The 16,526-nt window shown below is 64.4% G+C and overlaps 4 protein-coding genes across 10 annotated transcripts; 2 read left to right on the forward strand and 2 right to left on the reverse strand.

The window, feature by feature from the left end:
- Positions 1-26: 26 nt before the first annotated feature.
- On the reverse strand, positions 27-996 carry AVPI1 (arginine vasopressin induced 1). The gene is made up of 2 exons (XM_056351423.1): positions 270-996; positions 27-191 (listed from the first exon to the last, which is right to left on the reverse strand). Exons 1-2 carry the CDS (start codon positions 548-550, stop codon positions 125-127), a joined length of 348 nt encoding a protein of 115 aa, XP_056207398.1. The 5' UTR covers positions 551-996; the 3' UTR covers positions 27-124.
- Positions 997-1,413: 417 nt separating this feature from the next.
- MARVELD1 (MARVEL domain containing 1) lies at positions 1,414-4,033 on the forward strand. The gene has a single exon (XM_056351421.1). The coding sequence runs from the start codon at positions 1,534-1,536 to the stop codon at positions 2,059-2,061; it is 528 nt and encodes a 175-aa protein (XP_056207396.1). The 5' UTR covers positions 1,414-1,533; the 3' UTR covers positions 2,062-4,033.
- Positions 4,034-5,388: 1,355 nt separating this feature from the next.
- ZFYVE27 (zinc finger FYVE-type containing 27) lies at positions 5,389-10,884 on the forward strand. 7 transcript variants are annotated; one of them, XM_056351416.1, is made up of 12 exons: positions 5,391-5,757; positions 5,830-5,900; positions 5,970-6,156; positions 6,339-6,434; positions 6,623-6,735; positions 7,475-7,605; positions 7,950-8,021; positions 8,187-8,207; positions 8,416-8,560; positions 8,866-8,960; positions 9,749-9,830; positions 10,042-10,884. In XM_056351416.1, the coding sequence occupies exons 1-12, from the start codon at positions 5,561-5,563 to the stop codon at positions 10,104-10,106; spliced, it is 1,275 nt and encodes a 424-aa protein (XP_056207391.1). In that variant the 5' UTR covers positions 5,391-5,560; the 3' UTR covers positions 10,107-10,884. The 7 variants fall into 7 exon arrangements, with proteins under 7 accessions (XP_056207387.1, XP_056207391.1, XP_056207389.1 ...); XM_056351417.1 differs by having other exon boundaries at positions 5,394-5,757; positions 8,866-8,912; XM_056351412.1 differs by having other exon boundaries at positions 5,389-5,757; positions 5,830-6,156.
- A 2,376-nt stretch (positions 10,885-13,260) lies between these two features.
- SFRP5 (secreted frizzled related protein 5) lies at positions 13,261-16,252 on the reverse strand. The gene is made up of 3 exons (XM_056353028.1): positions 15,554-16,252; positions 14,832-14,909; positions 13,261-14,425 (listed from the first exon to the last, which is right to left on the reverse strand). The coding sequence occupies exons 1-3, from the start codon at positions 16,083-16,085 to the stop codon at positions 14,085-14,087; spliced, it is 951 nt and encodes a 316-aa protein (XP_056209003.1). The 5' UTR covers positions 16,086-16,252; the 3' UTR covers positions 13,261-14,084.
- Between the last annotated feature and the right edge of the window lie 274 nt (positions 16,253-16,526).

The raw sequence follows: 16,526 nt of genomic DNA on the forward strand, positions 1-16,526 counted from the left end.
GCGCAACCAGAGCCTCACGCAGCCGCCAGCGTTCACTTTTTATTTTATTAAACATCGACCCCTGTCCGGCGCGCTTAGTGTCCTCGGAGAGCCCGGCAGCTCTGCTCTTCTGCGGCCCGGCCAGTCAGCGCTGGTACGTGGACCCCAAGGGCGCCTGGGTCCCGCGGCCGCCCTCTGGCTCCTCCGCAATCCTGCAGGGAAGATGCGTGCGTTAGCGGCGCGGCCCGGCGGCGCTTCCGCGGCTCCCCGCCGTCCCGGTCCGCACCTACCGCAGGCGGCCGAAGCGTCGCAGCGCCGCCATCCCGCTGCCGGGCCGGGCCGTCCGCCGCCGGAGCCGCCGCAGGGCCCGCGCCATGCGCCGCTGCCCCGCGTACCGCCAGACGAGGCGGGCGCGCTCCTCGGGCCGCTCGGCCCCGCCGCTCCGGAACAGGCTCCGCAGCTCCGGGAGCCCCACGCCCTGGAAGATGTTGGCCGATGCTCGCTTGCGGCCGCGGGCTGCCGGCGCCGTCTGCCCTGGAGGGTCGCTCGCTACCGACGCGGGCGTGCCCATGGCCCCGGCCGCTGCGGGCACCGGAAAGACGGCGTCAGGCTCCGCTCCGCTCCCGCCGCCCGGCCCGACCCGCCTCTGCCGGAGGCCGGCGAGGAAAGGGCAGGCGACGGGGCGACGCCGCGCCGCGGCCGCAGGGAGGGGGCGGGCCGGGGTGCCGGGCAGGAGGCCAGCCGCGCGGGCGGGGCCGCCGGGAACGCGGGAGGCGGCCGGCTAGGGCCGGCGCACGCAGGTCCGGTCCCGCCCCGCCGGTGCCCGGGGCGCTGGGCCCCGCCGTGACCCACTTTCTCCCCGCTCACGCGCCCGCCGGCCCCCGGCACAGACCTGGCGGTGGCGGATCGGCGCGGGTCTGCCGGGTGGCCGCTGCGCTCCCGGGGCCGCCTCGCGCCGCCGCACCGGGATCCCGCCGCCGCCGCGTGCCCCGTTCATTCACCCGCCCCGCCAATCCGCGCCCTCCTCCCGTCGCCGGGGCCAATCGACGCCCAGGGGCGCGGCCGCACCGCCTCTCGGGGGGGGGGGACACGTGGCGCAAGTGACGTAAATAGGCGGGGGCGTGGCGGGCCCGGCCCCGCCTTCGGGCGGAGCCCCGGCGCGCGTCACGTCGAGGGGGAATCCCGGGTGACGTAGGGGGGAGCCCCGGCGCGCGCCCCCCGCCGGCCGCCGCACGGGGTCCCGGCGCGCGGCCCCGCCGGACCCGGCCGCCCCGCCGCCGCCGCCGCCTCCCGCGCCCGGCGGTGCGGCCACCCCTGCAGCGGCGGGACGGGAGGGGTGCGGCGGCCCCCGCCGCCGTCCGCGGCGGCCCGCGGGTGTCCGGTGGGCCGGCGGGAGGCGCGGCGGGGCGCGGGGGCGGGGCGGGGAGGGGAGCAGAGAGGCCCCGCGCGGGGAGGACCGTTAGGCGCCAGATGTTTGGCAGCGGCCGGGGGAGGAAGTCGCTGCCGGGGCCCTGAGTCCCGCCCGAGCCGCGCCGGAGCACGCAGGGCCCCGCCATGGCCCGCACGGCTCCCCCGGCAGTGCCACCGCCCCCGGGGCCGCCGGCCCGCGGCTCCCTCAGTCTGCACCGTGCCTACCTGCGGAGCCCGCTGGGCCTGCTGCGCCTGGGGCAGCTGGCGCTGGGCGCTGCCTTCTGGGTGACGGTGGCGGCTCACAAGTACGAAGGAGCGGCCCACTTCGCCCTCTTCGCTGCCGTGCTGGTCTGGCTTCTCACCCTGGCCCTCTTCGGGCTGAGCCTGCTGGGGCGCTGGGCGCTGGTGCCCTGGCTGGGCTCCCGCTGGCTCCTCACCAACCTGGTGCACGACCTGGCGCTGGGCGTGGGGCTCTACGCAGCTGCCACTGGCATCATGGGCTACAAGGCTGGGCAGAGAAGCTATTGCAACCTGCCGGGCTACAGCCAGCACTGCCTCTACGGCGCCTACCTGAGCGCCTCCGTCTGCGGGGGCATCGCCGCCTGCCTGTACCTTTTCTCGGGGCTCTACTGCCTTTCACGGCGCTGCCAGGACCAGCGTGACATCATCTGAGACTCCATGGCGCTCGGCTCCCCTTCTTCTCACCCGCGGACAGAGCGCAGCCCCCCTTCGGGACAAAGTGACCCTGCAGCCCCATCCCCTCCCGGCTGAACGCACCGCGCTTCCTCCAGGGACTCCTGCGCAGATGGACGAATGGACAGAGGCCTTCCCCGAGCATGGCTTCCTCTGCATCCCGCCCAGACAGTGTGGACACCCAGCTGCTGCACAGGCCCCTCTCCCAGCCCTGGACAGACGTAGGTTATTGCAAGTGGAAGGACCCCAGCGGAGAGCCCTTCAGAGGGACCCCGAACTCTGGGAGGCCCCTAGGGCCCGTGCCCAACTTCCCTGCCCCCGGCCTTGCAGATGCTGCATGCTCAGGTGGGTGCCAGCCTGTCCGTGGGGCGGAGGTGGACTGGCCTGGGGGAGCTGAGCTAGGGGCAGTGGCAAGTAGTGAGGCTGGGTGGGCGTAAACACGCCACCCCCCCCCAACCCTCTGGCAGCCCCTTCCTGCCATTCCCAGCTGCGCTGTGCCTCCACAGTTCCCTAAGGGAGGCTCTGATCTCCGCTTCCCCAGCCCGGGCCCCTCCTCCTGTCTGGCCTGAACATGTCTGCCGTCTTGCCAGAGCCCCGCGGGGCTCAGCCCCTCCCTGCCCCGCACTCTGGGGATGTGGAGACACCCAGGTCCTGCACAGCCTGGCACGGCATCCCCCCGGCCCGCCGGGCACGCTGTCCTGTTTGGGGACTAAGCCTGTGCAGGGCAGCAAGGCCTCCATCACTGCAGGGCGAGGGGAGGGGCGAGCCGGGGCATAGCCTGGTCCTGTGACCCTGGGCAGGGGGTGAATTCCTCCAGCCCTGAGGTTCATACTGCCCCGGGACAGGGCCAGGTGCCCCTGGGGTTGAAGGAGCGGGGCACCGGCTTGTTCTCTCCCGTTGCCCTCCTGCAGCGAGGTTCATGGCTCTGAGCCACTCGGAGCCACCGAGCCTGCCCTGTGGCCTGGCTGCTGTGACAGGGGCAGGCACGACCTTGCTGGTGGTGCTGGAAACTGGTCTGCAGCCCTGCCTGGCTTTGCAGCCCTTGGTTTATCATCCCAGAAAACTCTCATGTCGGGACTCTCTGGCTCCATCTCGGGGCCCTGCGCTGCCTGGAGACCATGGTGAGGTGGAGGGCAAGGGTGAGCATGGCAGCATGGCAGTACTGGGTGGCTGCTGGCACCGTGTCAGCAGGGGAGCTGGGGCCAGGCATTGCAGGGACACAGCCTGTCTTGGGGAACAGGAGAAGAGGACACCAGCAACGGGGCCAATCCCACGCTGGATCAGCCTCCACAGCCTGCCAGGTGCCAAGCCCTGAGGACGCTGTGTAGGGCTGACGGGAGCAATGGGCAGCCAGAGACTGGGAATTTTTGGAGGAGCACCACACTGGGGCTGCCCTGACACAAGACCTCCTCGCTTTGCCTAGAGGCAGGTCCTCTCCATCGCTCCTGGTTCAAGGGAGGGTCTGTCCCAATCTCTGCGTGGGCTTGGACTGGTAGGATGGGTGTCCCCAGCAGCTGGCTGCGGGCTCTGGCTGTTGCCTGGGGTTCCCTGGTGCCTTTTTTTGAGGTGGAAATCAGCAGCCATGATCCCCTTGGAGCTTGGAGGGGTCTGGAGTTGGCACTGGGTCACCGCTTCCATCACGAGGTGCTGCCCCAGCTGATCCCTCCTCATGCTCGGGGGCCCTGCCAGCCCCCAGGCCACCTACCCCTTCTCTGGGCAGGATGTGCTGTCTCTATCTGTGTCAGGGCTGGTCCCTGATACTGCCTGCCCATACCTGCTCCAGTGCAGCCCCTGGCCCAGGCTGCCCAAAATGCCCAGCGGGGCTCCTGCCACCACAAGTGCCTTTTCTTGGCTTTCTGCAGCCCTGCCTGTCACACTGGCTCTGTCCCCCTCCAGACCTCCCTCTGGTGCCTATGGAATCACTTTCCAAATAAAGCAACGTTGGCGCTTATGGGTGTCTGGGGCTTTGTTTCAGGGCTGCGACCTGCTGGGGATGGGGTCTGAGCTGAAATCACACCTGGCTCTATAGGCCTGTGCCCTGGGGTCTCCTGTCCCTAGCCCCACTGCCCCCTCCAGAGACGGGGCACAGCCTGGTGCTCATGTGGGTGCTGCGTGTGGGCACCTCCCACCACACAGCAGTGCAGAGGGAGGCCAAGTCCCTGGGGCTGCAGCTGCAGGGACTCACCGGGGACAGGATGGAGCTGCATTCCTATGAGCTTCATCACTCTGGCCTGAAAGGGCTCTCTGTGCCGGGGCCAGGGCGCTGCTGGGTAGTTGTGCCCACGCTGCTGGGCCACTGGAGAGCTGGGGGCAGGCTGGGGGCAGCCAGCATCTCCTGGGGCTGGCTTCAGCCCTGGGCCACAGTCTCGAGACAGGGATAAGCTTTGGAACTCTACCTGCAGCTGGGGTGCCACTGGGCTGCCCACCCCTCTGCCTGTGGGACATGTACCCTGCTCACCAGAGGCTGTGGGCAGCAAACAGCAGTGTCGAGCACTGCACTGCCCTCATAGCTCGAGGGCTGGCATAGGGTTCTAAGAAGGTTACATGGAGTATTATGGGATGGCACACACCCCCTCCCCTTTTGGCATCAGATGCAGCCTGGGGTCCCCAGAGCATCCCTGGGAGCCAGCAGTCCTGCCCTACTGCAAGCACCTGGCAGGACAGCCTGTGGTGCCTGGGGCGGTGGGAGCAGGACTGCAGTCTGCTGTGCAGGGCAATGCCTGCACAGCCAGGCCTGGGCTGTTCTGAGGGCACGGAGGGGCAGCAGACAGGCTGCCAGCCACGCTCACAGGCCTGGGGGTAACCCCTTGCTCCCTCCCAGGGAACCCCGGTGTGGGGCAGCTGCCTGGTCTCTCCCTGTGGAGGGGTGCCCCAGCAGTGGAGCCCACGGGGACAAACCCACAGTGCCCCAACAGGGCTGGGAGCAGGCTGTGCCGAGACCTGGGCTGGGACTGAGCCCTGGACCAGGATCAGACCCGCATCAGCACCAGACCCGGGCTGGGCCTGAGCCCCAGATCAGCGTCAGTCCAGAATCGGTGCCCAGCCCCGGACCGGCCCCAGACCGGGACTGAGCCCCGGACCGGCCCAGACGCGGATCGGGACCGGGCCGGGACCCGGATCAAGGCCGAGACCCGTATAACGGCCGGCCTCACCAGGCCCGCGTCCCGGCCCCTGACTGGCCCCGAGCCCCAGGCCCAGACCGGTGGCAGGCCCCGGAGCACCCCCGCGGGCCCCAGTACCAGCACGTACCGGGGCAGAACCGCTCCCGTTTCCGGGGCCGCGGCCTCTTCCGCCCCGTAACTCGCGCAGGGGGCGGGGCTTCTGCCGGCGCTCTCTAGCTCGGCTCTTCTGATTGGCTGCGTGCCAGCGCCGCGGGTGAGGTCAGGGCGCACCTGGCCGCCGCACGGAAGCGCTGTGTGGCGTAGGGCCGAGCGCGGCGGCGGGCCCGGCCCGGCCCGTTCTGTTCCCCCGGCTCGGCATGCAGGCGGTAGAGCGGGACGGGGCGGCAGGCGGCCCCGATGGGGCGGCGGGGAGTGGTGAGGCCCCGCCGGAGCCGCCGCCGCCCAGAGCCGCCGCCGCTTTCGACCTGCTGGAGCTGGTGCGGAGCTACCGGCGGCTGGAGCTGTACCTGGAGCCGCTGCGGGACGCCGCCGAGGGCGTCCGTTCCCTCCTGCGGTAGGTGCGCGCTGGGCCGGGGCCGAGCCCGCCCTCGGGGCCTCGCGTCCCTCACCCTCCCTCTTCCCGCAGGTGGCAGCGGCCCGTGTGCTCCCTGCTGGTCTGCCTCGGCCTCAACTTCCTCCTGCTCACCCTGGGCCAAGGTGCGTGCGGCGGCGGGGGCCGGTCCCCTCCCGGCGCCCCCCGCGCTGACGCTGTCCCCCCTCTTCCAGCCGCCTGGTACTCGGTGCTTGCCCTGCTGGTCGCCGTGCCGGCCCTGCTGGGCTACCTGCAGGAGTCGTGCCGGGCCCGGCCCTCGGAGCCGGAGCTGGAGCGCAGGCGGTACCACAGCGTGCGCCGGGAGGACCTGCGCAGGGTGCAGCTCTCGCGGCAGGAGGCCATCGCCCAGGTCAAGAGCTTGTGAGTCCCCGGAGCCCTCCCTGCTGCGGGGCTCCTGTGGCCTCTGCGCCTGGGAAGGCTCCTCCGTGGCTGCGGGGGGGCTGCGTTCGTGCCGGTGTGGCCCTCCGTGAACTGCATGACTGTGGGGGAGTCAGAGGATGGGTTTGTTGGGCCTTTTTGCGACTGTGAGGTCTTGTTCGCAGCCTGATCCAGCTGGAGGGGTTCCTGAGTGGGATGTGCTGCACCTGTGAGGCAGTGTACCGCGTACTGTACTGGGAGAACCCTACTGTCTCTTCCCAGTGAGTAGTACCAGGTCAGGCACCCTGCGGTGGGCTGAGCAGGGAGGGGAGCCTGGCTAGGCCTGTGGAGTTGCATTTGATGTGTTTGGCACTTGGAGAGAGCAGGTGGAGGACCATGAAGGAAGGGGGCTTGTACTGTGGTGTGAACTGTTTTTTCTTGACTGCAGTGTCTTGCTGCTCCTTACCAGATTTTATGGAGCGCTACTGGGCACTGTCTGTGTCCTTTACCTGCTGCCTCTCTGCTGGGTCCTGGCCATCTTCAACAGCACTCTCTTCTTGGGTAACACCCAGTTCTACCAAGGTAAAAGACCTTCCTGGAAGTGGCCTGTGTGGGATTGGATGGGGAAAGGCCCTCTGAAGCAGGGATCCTGCCGTGGACCTCTCCCAACACCATCATGTGAGCCCAGTGTCCTATGTTGGGCTCTTCCATGGGACCTGAACACCACCAAGGGCGCAACTATGTCCTAGGGATGGTGCTCAGCAGCCCGGGTTGGATGGTGGGGGCCTGGGGCTCAGCTGGGAGAGGTGGGAGCCTCACCTGATGTGCGTCCTGGCCTCGGTGCTGCTTTCTGCTCTCCTCTGTGCTGTGGCAAGCCATGGCCTGGCAATGCAGCCTGTGCGTGAGCATAGTCACCCATCTCCGTCCCTTACCTTGCTCTGCAGGACTTGTAATACTCTTGGTGCCTGTGGCAGTGTATGACGCAGGCTTGAAAACTTGCTGTTGGAGGGGAGGGGAAGAGCTGGAGGTGCTCCCTGTTCTGTGGCATGTGCTGTAGGAGAGCTGGATGAGATCTCTGGCTGAGCTGTGACTAAGGCCCCTGCTTTTTCCTATCCTGAGCTGGGCCAGGTGGTGGAGAGGGTTCCTTGTTACCCTAACTCTGCTTTGTGAGCGGAGGGTGGCTTAGGTTACCTGATGGGTGAAGGTTGTATGTGTTAGTGTCCCAGCGTGAGCCCTGGAGATTGGCTCTTGCAAACAGCCTTTTGTGTGGTGAGGCTGGGAGAAGTGCCACCCTGCTCCAGATGTGCTTCCCTATTACCAGTGATAATGGAACTCAAGGCCACAATTGAGCAGTGTGTGGGCACCAAACCCCTTGAGAGCATTCCAGAACCTGCTGAACCCCTGCCAGCTGCTGCCCCGCTGGATCGGACCCCCACACCCACCAGCACAGAGGTGAGACAGGGGCAGAGCTGGTAGTTGTGGGGTGGGAGCTGCACGGTCATCCCTTTGGTCTGACTGTGCCTCTGTCCTTCTACTTACAAACTCCTTCCAGCTGCCAGCTTTGCTGGAAGCCCAGGAGCCCCTCCTGAGTTACTCTGGGGCTGCCTTGCTGTGCTGGAGGCTTGGCTCAGTTCTCTTGCTGCATGTAAGGGTGCACCCTTGGGAGGCAGGGGCTCACCTCACCTTCTGGAATCCTTATCTTCTCATGGGGCTGCTAGGGGCCTGGTCCTTTGTCCTGGAACCTGCGCCAGGGGGTGTGGGGCTACAGCAGGACTAGCTCTGTGAATCTCTTGCAGGACCTTACCCCTGGCAGTGTGGAAGAGGCGGAGGAGGCAGAGCCTGATGAAGAGTTCAAAGATGCTATTGAGGTTTGAGGCTGGTGGAGGTGGGCTGTACCTGCAGGGCAGCTGAGGCGGGAAGGTGTGAGGACCTTGGTGGGCAAGCTGGGTGCTCAGGGAGGGTGGCTGTGGGGCTGGGTGCCTCTGACTCAAATATGTACTGCCTCTCCTCTCTGTCCCATGCTGCGGGAGAAGGAGAACCAGCTACTGGTCATGGTGAGTACTGCCATACCAAGGTGTACGAGAGAAGGGCATCTCCTCCCAGCTGGAGCTGGCAGCCTTTGCCTGGTTTGCTGATGGCTTGTGGTGATGCCAGATGGAGCATCCTGCTTGTTGGGTGCCTATCTCTGGGGTGGGCTGCCCTGCACCCCTTGAGCATGCTCCCAGCCACACCTTCATACTCAGCTGGCTTTGGTCTCTGCAGGAGGATGATGAGAGCTCTCAGTGCTCAGCAGATTTTGACCTCAGCCTCCCGGACAATGGTTTTATGAGCAAAAATGAGGTGATCCGCAGCAAGGTGTCACGCCTGACTGAGCGCCTGCGCAAGCGCTACCCCAGCAACAACTTTGGTAAGGCTGGGAGCGGGTGCTGCTTGAGAGAGCTCAACAGAGTGGTGTCTGTGCTGCTTCTGGTGGTGACCACTGAACTGGGAACAGACAGAGTGGTGTAGTACCTGCTAGGGACATGCTGACATCTCCAGTGATCTGCCCTTTCGATGGGGAGGATATTCCCAGCTGTCTCAGGAAGGGCAAGAATGGGAAGATGCAGCAATGTTGTCTCTGAACTGAGCCTTTATAACAGCTGTGGGTGTTCCTGTATCTCTTGCAGTCCCAGGCAGCAGAACCCTGCCTGACCTCTCTTCTCTTTCTTCCAGGGAGCTGCACAGGTTGTGCAGCCACCTTCTCTGTGCTCAAGAAGAGGGTGAGTTTTTGTCTTCTGCCCAGCTTGCTGCCTGCACCTGGGGCAGAGGTGTGTGTGTCTGCCTTGCTTTGGCTTTCTCTGGCAACTTGGGTGGCTGGCCTCAGTCACAGCCCCGCAGCAGATGACCCCAGCTAAGTGCTGGGTGTTGTCACATGCCTAATGGTGCCAGAGATCACATGTGCTGGGGAGCCTTCGTCTATTTGCTCCTTTGGAAGCTGCCTCAGGCCAAACCTGCATGTGCTGGTGTGGAAGGCACCTGCTCTGTGCACTGGTTTAGCCCATTTACCATGGCCTGAGAACTTCTGGTGAAGCAAAGCATGGCTCTGCTTGTGGGAACTAGAGGAGCAAAGGCCATCCTGTTGTCTTATCTGAGCCCATGTGTGTGACACTTGATGCAGTCCTATGGGAAGGATGCATCTCTTGTCCTCTCCTGCTGCCTCCTGTTCTCCAGACTCTGGCACCCTCCCCTTACTCTTGGATTAGTCTTAATACACATCTGGGACTCTCTGGAGCTTGTGTCCCTCCAGGGTTAGAGCATGGGAAGTGACATAAGGTCTTTAAACCTCCTGGACCCTGTATTCCCAGTCCTTTCTCAAGATGGGCACAGGTTGCCTGTGATGTTAGAACATACTTGAATGCAGATCCAGCATTAGGTCTGGGCAGTTTGTCCAGGTGTTGTTGGCAGATGACCCCTTTGCTGTTGGTGTTGGGGCTTAGGGCTTGCACTCACTCCCTTTCAGCAGGGAATGCTGTTAGCAGTGCTTTGGCACTGGAGTTTGCTGGGGAGGGCTGGGAGTGGGCCTGGAGTAGTGTCTCATCTCCATCTCTCTCCACAGCGGAGCTGCAGTAACTGTGGGAACAGCTTCTGCTCCAGGTGTTGTTCCTTCAAAGTCCCCAAGGCTGTGATGGGAGCTACGGGTGAGTGGAAAGGTGGAGGAGGGCAGAGCTCCTGCTCTCCCCTGAACTCTGCTGCAGGGATTTGCCCCAGCCCTGGTGGGGAGGGTAGATGGGACCAGCCCAGTGCAGTCTGCCTTGGGACAGAGTAGTGATGGGTTAGCAGCTCCGTGGCTGGGGTCCCTAGCCCGTAGTGGGGAAGGGTGGCATCTGTGACACCTGCTTTCCTTTCCAGCCCCGGAAGCTCAGAGGGAGATGGTGTTCGTGTGTGCTCTGTGCAACCAGGTGCTCATCAAGTGACTGAAACAGGCCCAGCCAGCTCCTGAGTCCTGCACTACCTGACACCTGGGACAGCAGGCACCCTTGCAGCAGGAGCCTAGGCCGCTTGGTTCCCAGCATGGCATCACCCTGCCAGAGGATGCTTGTGCTCAGTGCTCCTCCTGCCAGTGCCAGGCTGGGGGAAGATCAGCCTTCCTTGCCATGCAACATCTGCTGCACCAGCTGGGTCCCTGTGGTGCAACATTGCCCACAGCTGTGCCCCAAATCCTGTGGCTGCCCCTCACAGCTGCTGCAAGCCCTGGGTGCTCCCTCGCACTCGCTGCATCCTACCACATACTTGCCCAGGCCCTGCGGCCTGGCTCAGTGATGGAGGAGTCATCCTTCCCACTTATGGTCCTACCTCCACCTCCTGGGTGGGGCAGGACAACCTCAGGGCTCTGTTCCTACCTTTCCCAGTACTGTGCTAGGTGACTGTATTTTTGGGATCAAATCAGAGCTCTGCCTGCATCCCCAGGAGATGTGGTCTTTGGTCCTGGCTCAGCTGAGACCCTGCTGGTTGCTCCAGTGCTCTTCGGCCTCGCTGCCTGCAGGTTTAATCTTTTCCCCCCCCCCATGTTTGGCTGTAGTGCAGAGGAGGCAAGAGGGTAAACTTAGGCTGGGCTGTGTGGCTGAGTCTCCAGCTGCGGCGTGAGAAGAGGCACAAGTTGGTGCTGCTCTGTGCACTTAGTGACTGCTGCTTTCTACTACAGATTAATATATAAGTGTATATAGAGAATGACCAATAAATCTCTTGTCCTCAGCTGGCTCCTGTCATGTCCCAGTGAAAGCTGTCCTAGATCACCCTGGCACCTCTCTGGCCTTGGCTGTGCTGTCCTGCAGGTGGTCATGGAGAAAGGGTGTGTGTCTGCCACCAGCTTGCCTTGCTTACTGGGCTTTCCATCTTCTGTCACACGGTGGCCTCATTTGCCCCCTACTCCAGGCTCTGTGCAGCTGCCCGTCCTTGGCGGTGCCAGGGCTGGATCCTGTGGGGCTGGAGCCAGGAAGAAGCTCTGCTCTGGCAGGAGCTGCTGGGCTTCCTCTCTGTCTCCTGGGGCTGCTCCTTCCCCTGCCCTACCCAGGCGGTGGTCCCAGCAGCTGCCTGCATGCACAAGGGTGACCTTTCCCTGTGTGAACAGCAAAGCTCCCAGCCATCCCAGGAATGTGACCCTGGCTGCTGTGCAGCTGGGAATGGCCATGGCCTGGGTCCCTGCCAGCCAGCTCCAGCTCTCCCTGGTCAGAACCTCTTGGACTGGCATTGCCCAGTGCCCACATGGCTGTGACACCCACCAGCCTGGGAAGGTGCTGGGGGCGCAGATCTTGCTGCTGATTGTATGCCCCACCAGCATGGGAGTTTGCAGGGGACAGCCCTGGGGACAGCCTGAGCCCTCCTCTCAGCTGTGGGTTTGTAAATGCCTTCCTCGAGCCGTGTGCTGTGGAAATCTGGGGGAATGCTGGACTCTGCAGTGATGATGAGCGTGTCTGAGTTGAGCTGGGTGTGCTCCAAGGCCAGGCTGGGGGGGGGGGGGGGGGGGGCTGGCATGCAGAGTGCTCAGCAGTTATCGGGAGCAGTGGTGCAGCTTTAAGATTGGGGAGGGGACTGTGTAGCACCCAAAGGGCTGTGGGGGTGTATCTGCAATGGGGCAAGTGCTGGTCTGTGAAGGGGTGGTGGGGTTTGAGCTGTAGAGCTCATATGACGAGCGGCGGGAAGCAGAATGAAGTTACTTGTCTTTTGAGAGAAAACACTTGGAGCAATAAGTGTGATGTCTGCGTATGTCTGAACGCTCCCTGGAAAGATGCTAATGACAAAAAATACAGAGGGCTACAGATAAACTTGGGCTGTAGGAGATGGGGGTTTATTTGCGCACTTTAAGTTTAGCGGTAAAATGATGTAATTGACGATGTTTATTCCTATGGCTGTGTGCTCAGCAGCCTCGCTCTGAACGTACCTTCTAATGATATTTGAGGGTTTTTTCCCCCCAGGTTTTTTCCACATGGCCAGGTGGAGGGTGGAGGTAGTGACTGCCTGCCCCTGGTGTGAGGCTGTGGCAGGGGCTGCCTGCCCCATGTCCCTGGCCAGCTGTGGGGTGGGGGCATGTCCCCCTGGCTGGAGCAGGATGTGAGTCCCCTTTAGGGCTCTGGGTGGTGGCCAGCGGGGCCATGCTCGAGCAGGGATCACCCCCGTGCGGGGCAGGTGCCCAGTGGCCTTGTCAGCCAGGAGGAGGGTGGGCATAGGCGTCCCATGGCCTCAGTTCCCCCCTTGTCCTGGGAGGCTCCCCTGTGGCAGGGCCAGCTCTGGTGAGAAGCTGCAGTGTCAGGCAGCCAGGCACTGGGTAAATATCCTGGCAGCCACCTTCGTGCCTCCCTCACCCGGCGGGATGGGTGGATGCAAGAATTCACTGGGTAAACAGGATTGGGGTGGGACTGGGGTGGGCTGCCCGCCTTGCCTGCTACCATCAGAGGGGCCAGACTGGGGGCTGCCCTAGTCCCGGTGCTGCTGGGGGAGTCCCAGCTGGTGCAGGTGGGTGGCCCTAGGGAACCTTTTGGGGGGAACCTTTTGGGAAGAGGCTGTAGGCTGTGGGGTGAGAGATCTGGCAGCTGAGCAGGGCTGGCTGGGAGCCGCAGGCAGGGTTTACGGGTGGTACAGAGGTGGGGTGCCCAGGGGTGGAGGCTGCCTGGTTCAGGATCTGCCCCCTGCTGTGCTTGATGCCAGGTTCTGCACATGCGCCTCCGACTCCCAGCTCGTGGATCTGTCCCCCAGGGGTGACAGAGGGAGAAACCTCTCTGGCAAACACCCTCAGACTCAGCTGTGAGGCTCCAGCAGCAGTGATGGCCCCGTGCCCCCCATCCTTCTCATCTCACCACCCTCCCAGGCTCCCTGAAGTGACAGGGATGCCTGAATCTCCAGTGATGCCTGTGACCACTGGGAACCTCACCTCCCAGCTTGGCCGGGCTGACCAGCCTCGGGGTCTGGGCACAGCACCTGGAGCAGGGCTAGAGCCAGAGCCCAGTGTCACCCTGCTCCCCCAGGCTGCCCCAGCAGGCAGGACCAGGAGCCCCCTCCCATTCCTCCTGGGGGCCCTGAGGGAGCCCCAAGGGGCAGTTGCCCATGAACCACAGGGAGCCAGACACAGGCATCTCTGAGGCAGAATAATTTACTGTGGTGTGAGTGGGCAAGGGGTGCTTGGGCTGCATCTTGGCAGGGGAGTGTGTGAGGGATGCAGCAGAGCTGGTCTGGGACCTTGGAGGAGGACCCACCCCTCCTGAGTTACGTGGGATGGGCAGGGTGGGGGTGCCGAGGCAGGGTCCATGCTGCTCTGGGCACTTGGTCTTGTTTGTGGAGACAGCAGGGCAGGAGGGACCGGCCGCAGCTGAAGTGGATCCTTGCAAAGGTCGCATAATCCAGAGCTGGTGTGTGAGCTCAAGGTGAGGGCATGGGATGCTTTGGTGGGCTGCAGTAGGGATGTGGCGGGGCTGAGGGTCTGGGGCGTGTTATCAGGGAGCTGGGCAGGGGATGCAGGAGTGCAGGGTAGAGATGCCAGGTGCAGCCAAGGGGTCCCAAAAGAGCCAAGCAGGGATCCTAAGCGCAGGCAAGGGTCCCTGGGGTGCTGGGCAGGAGGCTTGGGAGTAGTCAAGCCTCTCTGGTGCAGACCAGGGTTCACAAGCATGCAGAACATGGGCCTTGGGCAGCCTAAGCTCCTGGGTGTGGGTAGGTGTCCTGAGAGCAGAACAGGGCTCCTAGGGGTACCGAGCAGAGCTCTTAGGAGGGGACAGATGTCCTGGCAGTGGATCAGGGCTCTCACAAATGCAGTTGTGGCTCCTGGGGGTGCAGGGCAGGGCACAGCCAAGGGGCCGAGGGGAGCAGAGCTGGGGTTCTGGGGTGCAACCAGGGATGCCAGGGTGCCAGGGGTGCGGCATCAGGCCAGTGCAGGAGTCCTGAGACAAGGCAGGGTGGGCAAAGCCCTAGTGCTGCCCAGCCCCATAGAGCAGGGGGTGGTAGAGGGGACAGGGGTAGGAGAACATGAACTTGACAGCAAACTTCATCTCCTTGTTGTGCTTCTGCCAGGGGTAGACAGCGAGGAGGAGCAGGCGGCCACCCACCTTGCGGCCCATCACCAGGAAGCTGCCGCTGAGGCTGTCGAGCTGGGGGCAGGGGCAGGTGCCTGCGTTCCTCATATGCAGCACCATTTTCTTGGTGTCCTTGCGCTTGAGCGGGCCCAGCTTCAGCACCTTCTTCTTCTGGGCGGCCACCAGCCGCCGCTCCCCGTTCTCCTCTGTCATTTCCTTGATGCGCATCTTCACCACTGTGTGGGGCAGCCGTGGAGCACAGTTGGGGGGGAGGGGATGAATGCCGGGGGACAATGCTGGGGTGATGCTGGGGGGGGTCTGGGCCAGGTGGCTGTGCAAGACAGGATGCAGCCTGTCCCTGGGGTGGAGCCCAGAAGAGTCTCTGGGGAAGTTGCTGTGTGGGAAGGGGCTGTTGGAGGGGTTCAGCACAAGCTCCCAGTGACCTTCCCAAATGTCCCATTCTGTCTATCCCAACACCCCCACCCCCACCCCGATGTTCTTCTCCTGTGGTGCACCCATCCCATGCACACAGGGTTCAAGGGAATGGCCTGGGGAGGTGTCCCATGGGGCTGTCCCTATACAACCGTGCCCTCCAGGCAGCCCCTTGTCCGGGGGGACCAGGAAGTGGACCGCAGCACTCACCAAAGTCACTGGAGCACATCTGCTCCATCATGCCATCCGCCTTGTGCTCCATCTCGCACTGGGTGCAGATCTTGGACACTATGGTGAGAGACCGGCCACTGTCACAGCTCCTGCTGATAATGCCTGTCACCTGGGCCAGCTCCGTGGGCACATGCTGGGAGAGCCCCAGCAGCTCCTCTGCTCCCTGGTCAGCTGTGCCAGGGTGGTGTGGGGGGCACAGAGCACCTCACTGGCCAGTGTCCCAGCACCCTACCAGGAGGGAACAGGGTACGGCAGCACCCTCCATTCAAATGCTGACACTTTGGGGCACAGCAGTAGCAGCAAAGGTGGCCCCAGCCTAAAGGGTATCACAGCCCTGATCCTGACTCTGGGCTGCCTTTGGATGATGTCCCCTCCCCTGCCTGAAGGGACAGCCACACTCTGACAGTAGCATGGGGCCAAGACTGCAGGTGCAGGATGCTCTTTGCTGCTGGGGTGGGACCTGGGGACCCTGGGCAGCAAGCGGAGCTGAGGCAAAGCAGCTGGTACTGCTGGTATTGTGTCCGCTCATGCTCTGCTGCAGACAGAGGGTCCTTGGCCAGCACCAGTGCCCTGGACTCGGCTTCGAGGGGTGCAGGGGCTCTGCAAGGGGGCCCTGCATGCGGGTGCCTGGCTGCATGGGGACGTGCTGATGGCAGGTGCCCCACGTGTCTCCATCCCAGCACAGTGCCCTTCCCACTTACCTGGTGGCGGTGTGGCTTTGCTGTTCCCGAACTGGACAGCGATGCAGAGCTCATGGTCGGAGGGGAACTTGCCGCAGTGCAGCATCTCGGGCCAGGGGAAGCCATAGGACTCCATGACGGGGGCACAGGAGTCACGCACCACCTCGCAGAGGGAGCGGCAGGGGTAGACAGGCCGGTCGAGGCAGACAGGGGCGAAGAGGGAGCAGAGGAAGAGCTGGGTGTCGGTGTGGCACTGCTTGGCGAGCAGGGGCACCCAGCTACCAGCCTGCTGCTTGACCTCAGCCATGGTCTCGTGCTCCAGCAGGTTGGGCAGCCGCATGCGCTTGTAGCCCACGTCGCGGCAGAGCTGCATGTCGGGCGGGATGTCGAGGCACTGCGGCTCCCGCCCGTAGAAGCGCCCGTGGGGCAGGCTCTCGGGCTGCCAGCCATAGTAGTCGTAGTGCTGCCCGCTGCCCGGGGACCCCGCCAGCGCCAGCGCCAGCGCCAGCAGTGCTGTGCCCCGGCCACCCGGGGGGCTGCCCGCCTGCGGCATGGCCACTGCCCGCCTGCCGCCACCAGCCGTGCCTGCCGAGCGATGGGAGCGCGGCTCGGCGCTGCCTGCTCCCTTGGCGCCTCCCACGCTCCTGCCCTTTCTAAGGAGCCCAGGGAGGCCTCACCGGCAGCCAATCTGCTCCGGCTGCGGGGCCCCCCCGGGGCTGGCCCCCCGGCCCCATGCCAGCCTGCCCTGCCGGCCACCCCGCCGCGGCTTGCCCTTCCACCCCGCTGCCCCAGCCCTCCCTCCTCGGGCAGGCAGGTGGGTGCATGGCGCTGCGTGCTACTCGCCCTCCCAGGGACCCCCCCCCGCACACAGCCCCCTCAGCTCAGCCTAGCTGTGCGTGCCCCTGCAGCACTGCCCTCTGGAACGGCTGGCTCGCCTGCCCTCCTGTCACCAGCCCCCCTGCGCCCGTCCCACCTGGCACCCCACCCTGGCATG

This window comes from Falco biarmicus, chromosome 9 (assembly GCF_023638135.1).
Source record: "Falco biarmicus isolate bFalBia1 chromosome 9, bFalBia1.pri, whole genome shotgun sequence".
Taxonomy (NCBI): domain Eukaryota; kingdom Metazoa; phylum Chordata; class Aves; order Falconiformes; family Falconidae; genus Falco; species Falco biarmicus.

Bases quoted from the DNA above. Each gene is read 5' to 3' on its own strand.
- AVPI1 (XM_056351423.1), bottom strand. From the start codon at position 550: ATGGGCACGCCCGCGTCGGTAGCGAGCGACCCTCCAGGGCAGACGGCG. The intron at 192-269 runs GTAGGTGCGGAC...TCTTCCCTGCAG, and splicing joins CGACGCTTCGGCCGCCTGCG to GATTGCGGAGGAGCCAGAGG.
- MARVELD1 (XM_056351421.1), top strand. From the start codon at position 1,534: ATGGCCCGCACGGCTCCCCCGGCAGTGCCACCGCCCCCGGGGCCGCCG.
- ZFYVE27 (XM_056351412.1), top strand. From the start codon at position 5,561: ATGCAGGCGGTAGAGCGGGACGGGGCGGCAGGCGGCCCCGATGGGGCG. The intron at 6,736-7,474 runs GTAAAAGACCTT...CCCTATTACCAG, and splicing joins TAACACCCAGTTCTACCAAG to TGATAATGGAACTCAAGGCC. The intron at 7,606-7,949 runs GTGAGACAGGGG...AATCTCTTGCAG, and splicing joins CCACACCCACCAGCACAGAG to GACCTTACCCCTGGCAGTGT.
- SFRP5 (XM_056353028.1), bottom strand. From the start codon at position 16,085: ATGCCGCAGGCGGGCAGCCCCCCGGGTGGCCGGGGCACAGCACTGCTG. The intron at 14,910-15,553 runs GTAAGTGGGAAG...CTCTCACCATAG, and splicing joins CAAAGCCACACCGCCACCAG to TGTCCAAGATCTGCACCCAG. The intron at 14,426-14,831 runs GTGAGTGCTGCG...TGCCCCACACAG, and splicing joins GATGTGCTCCAGTGACTTTG to TGGTGAAGATGCGCATCAAG.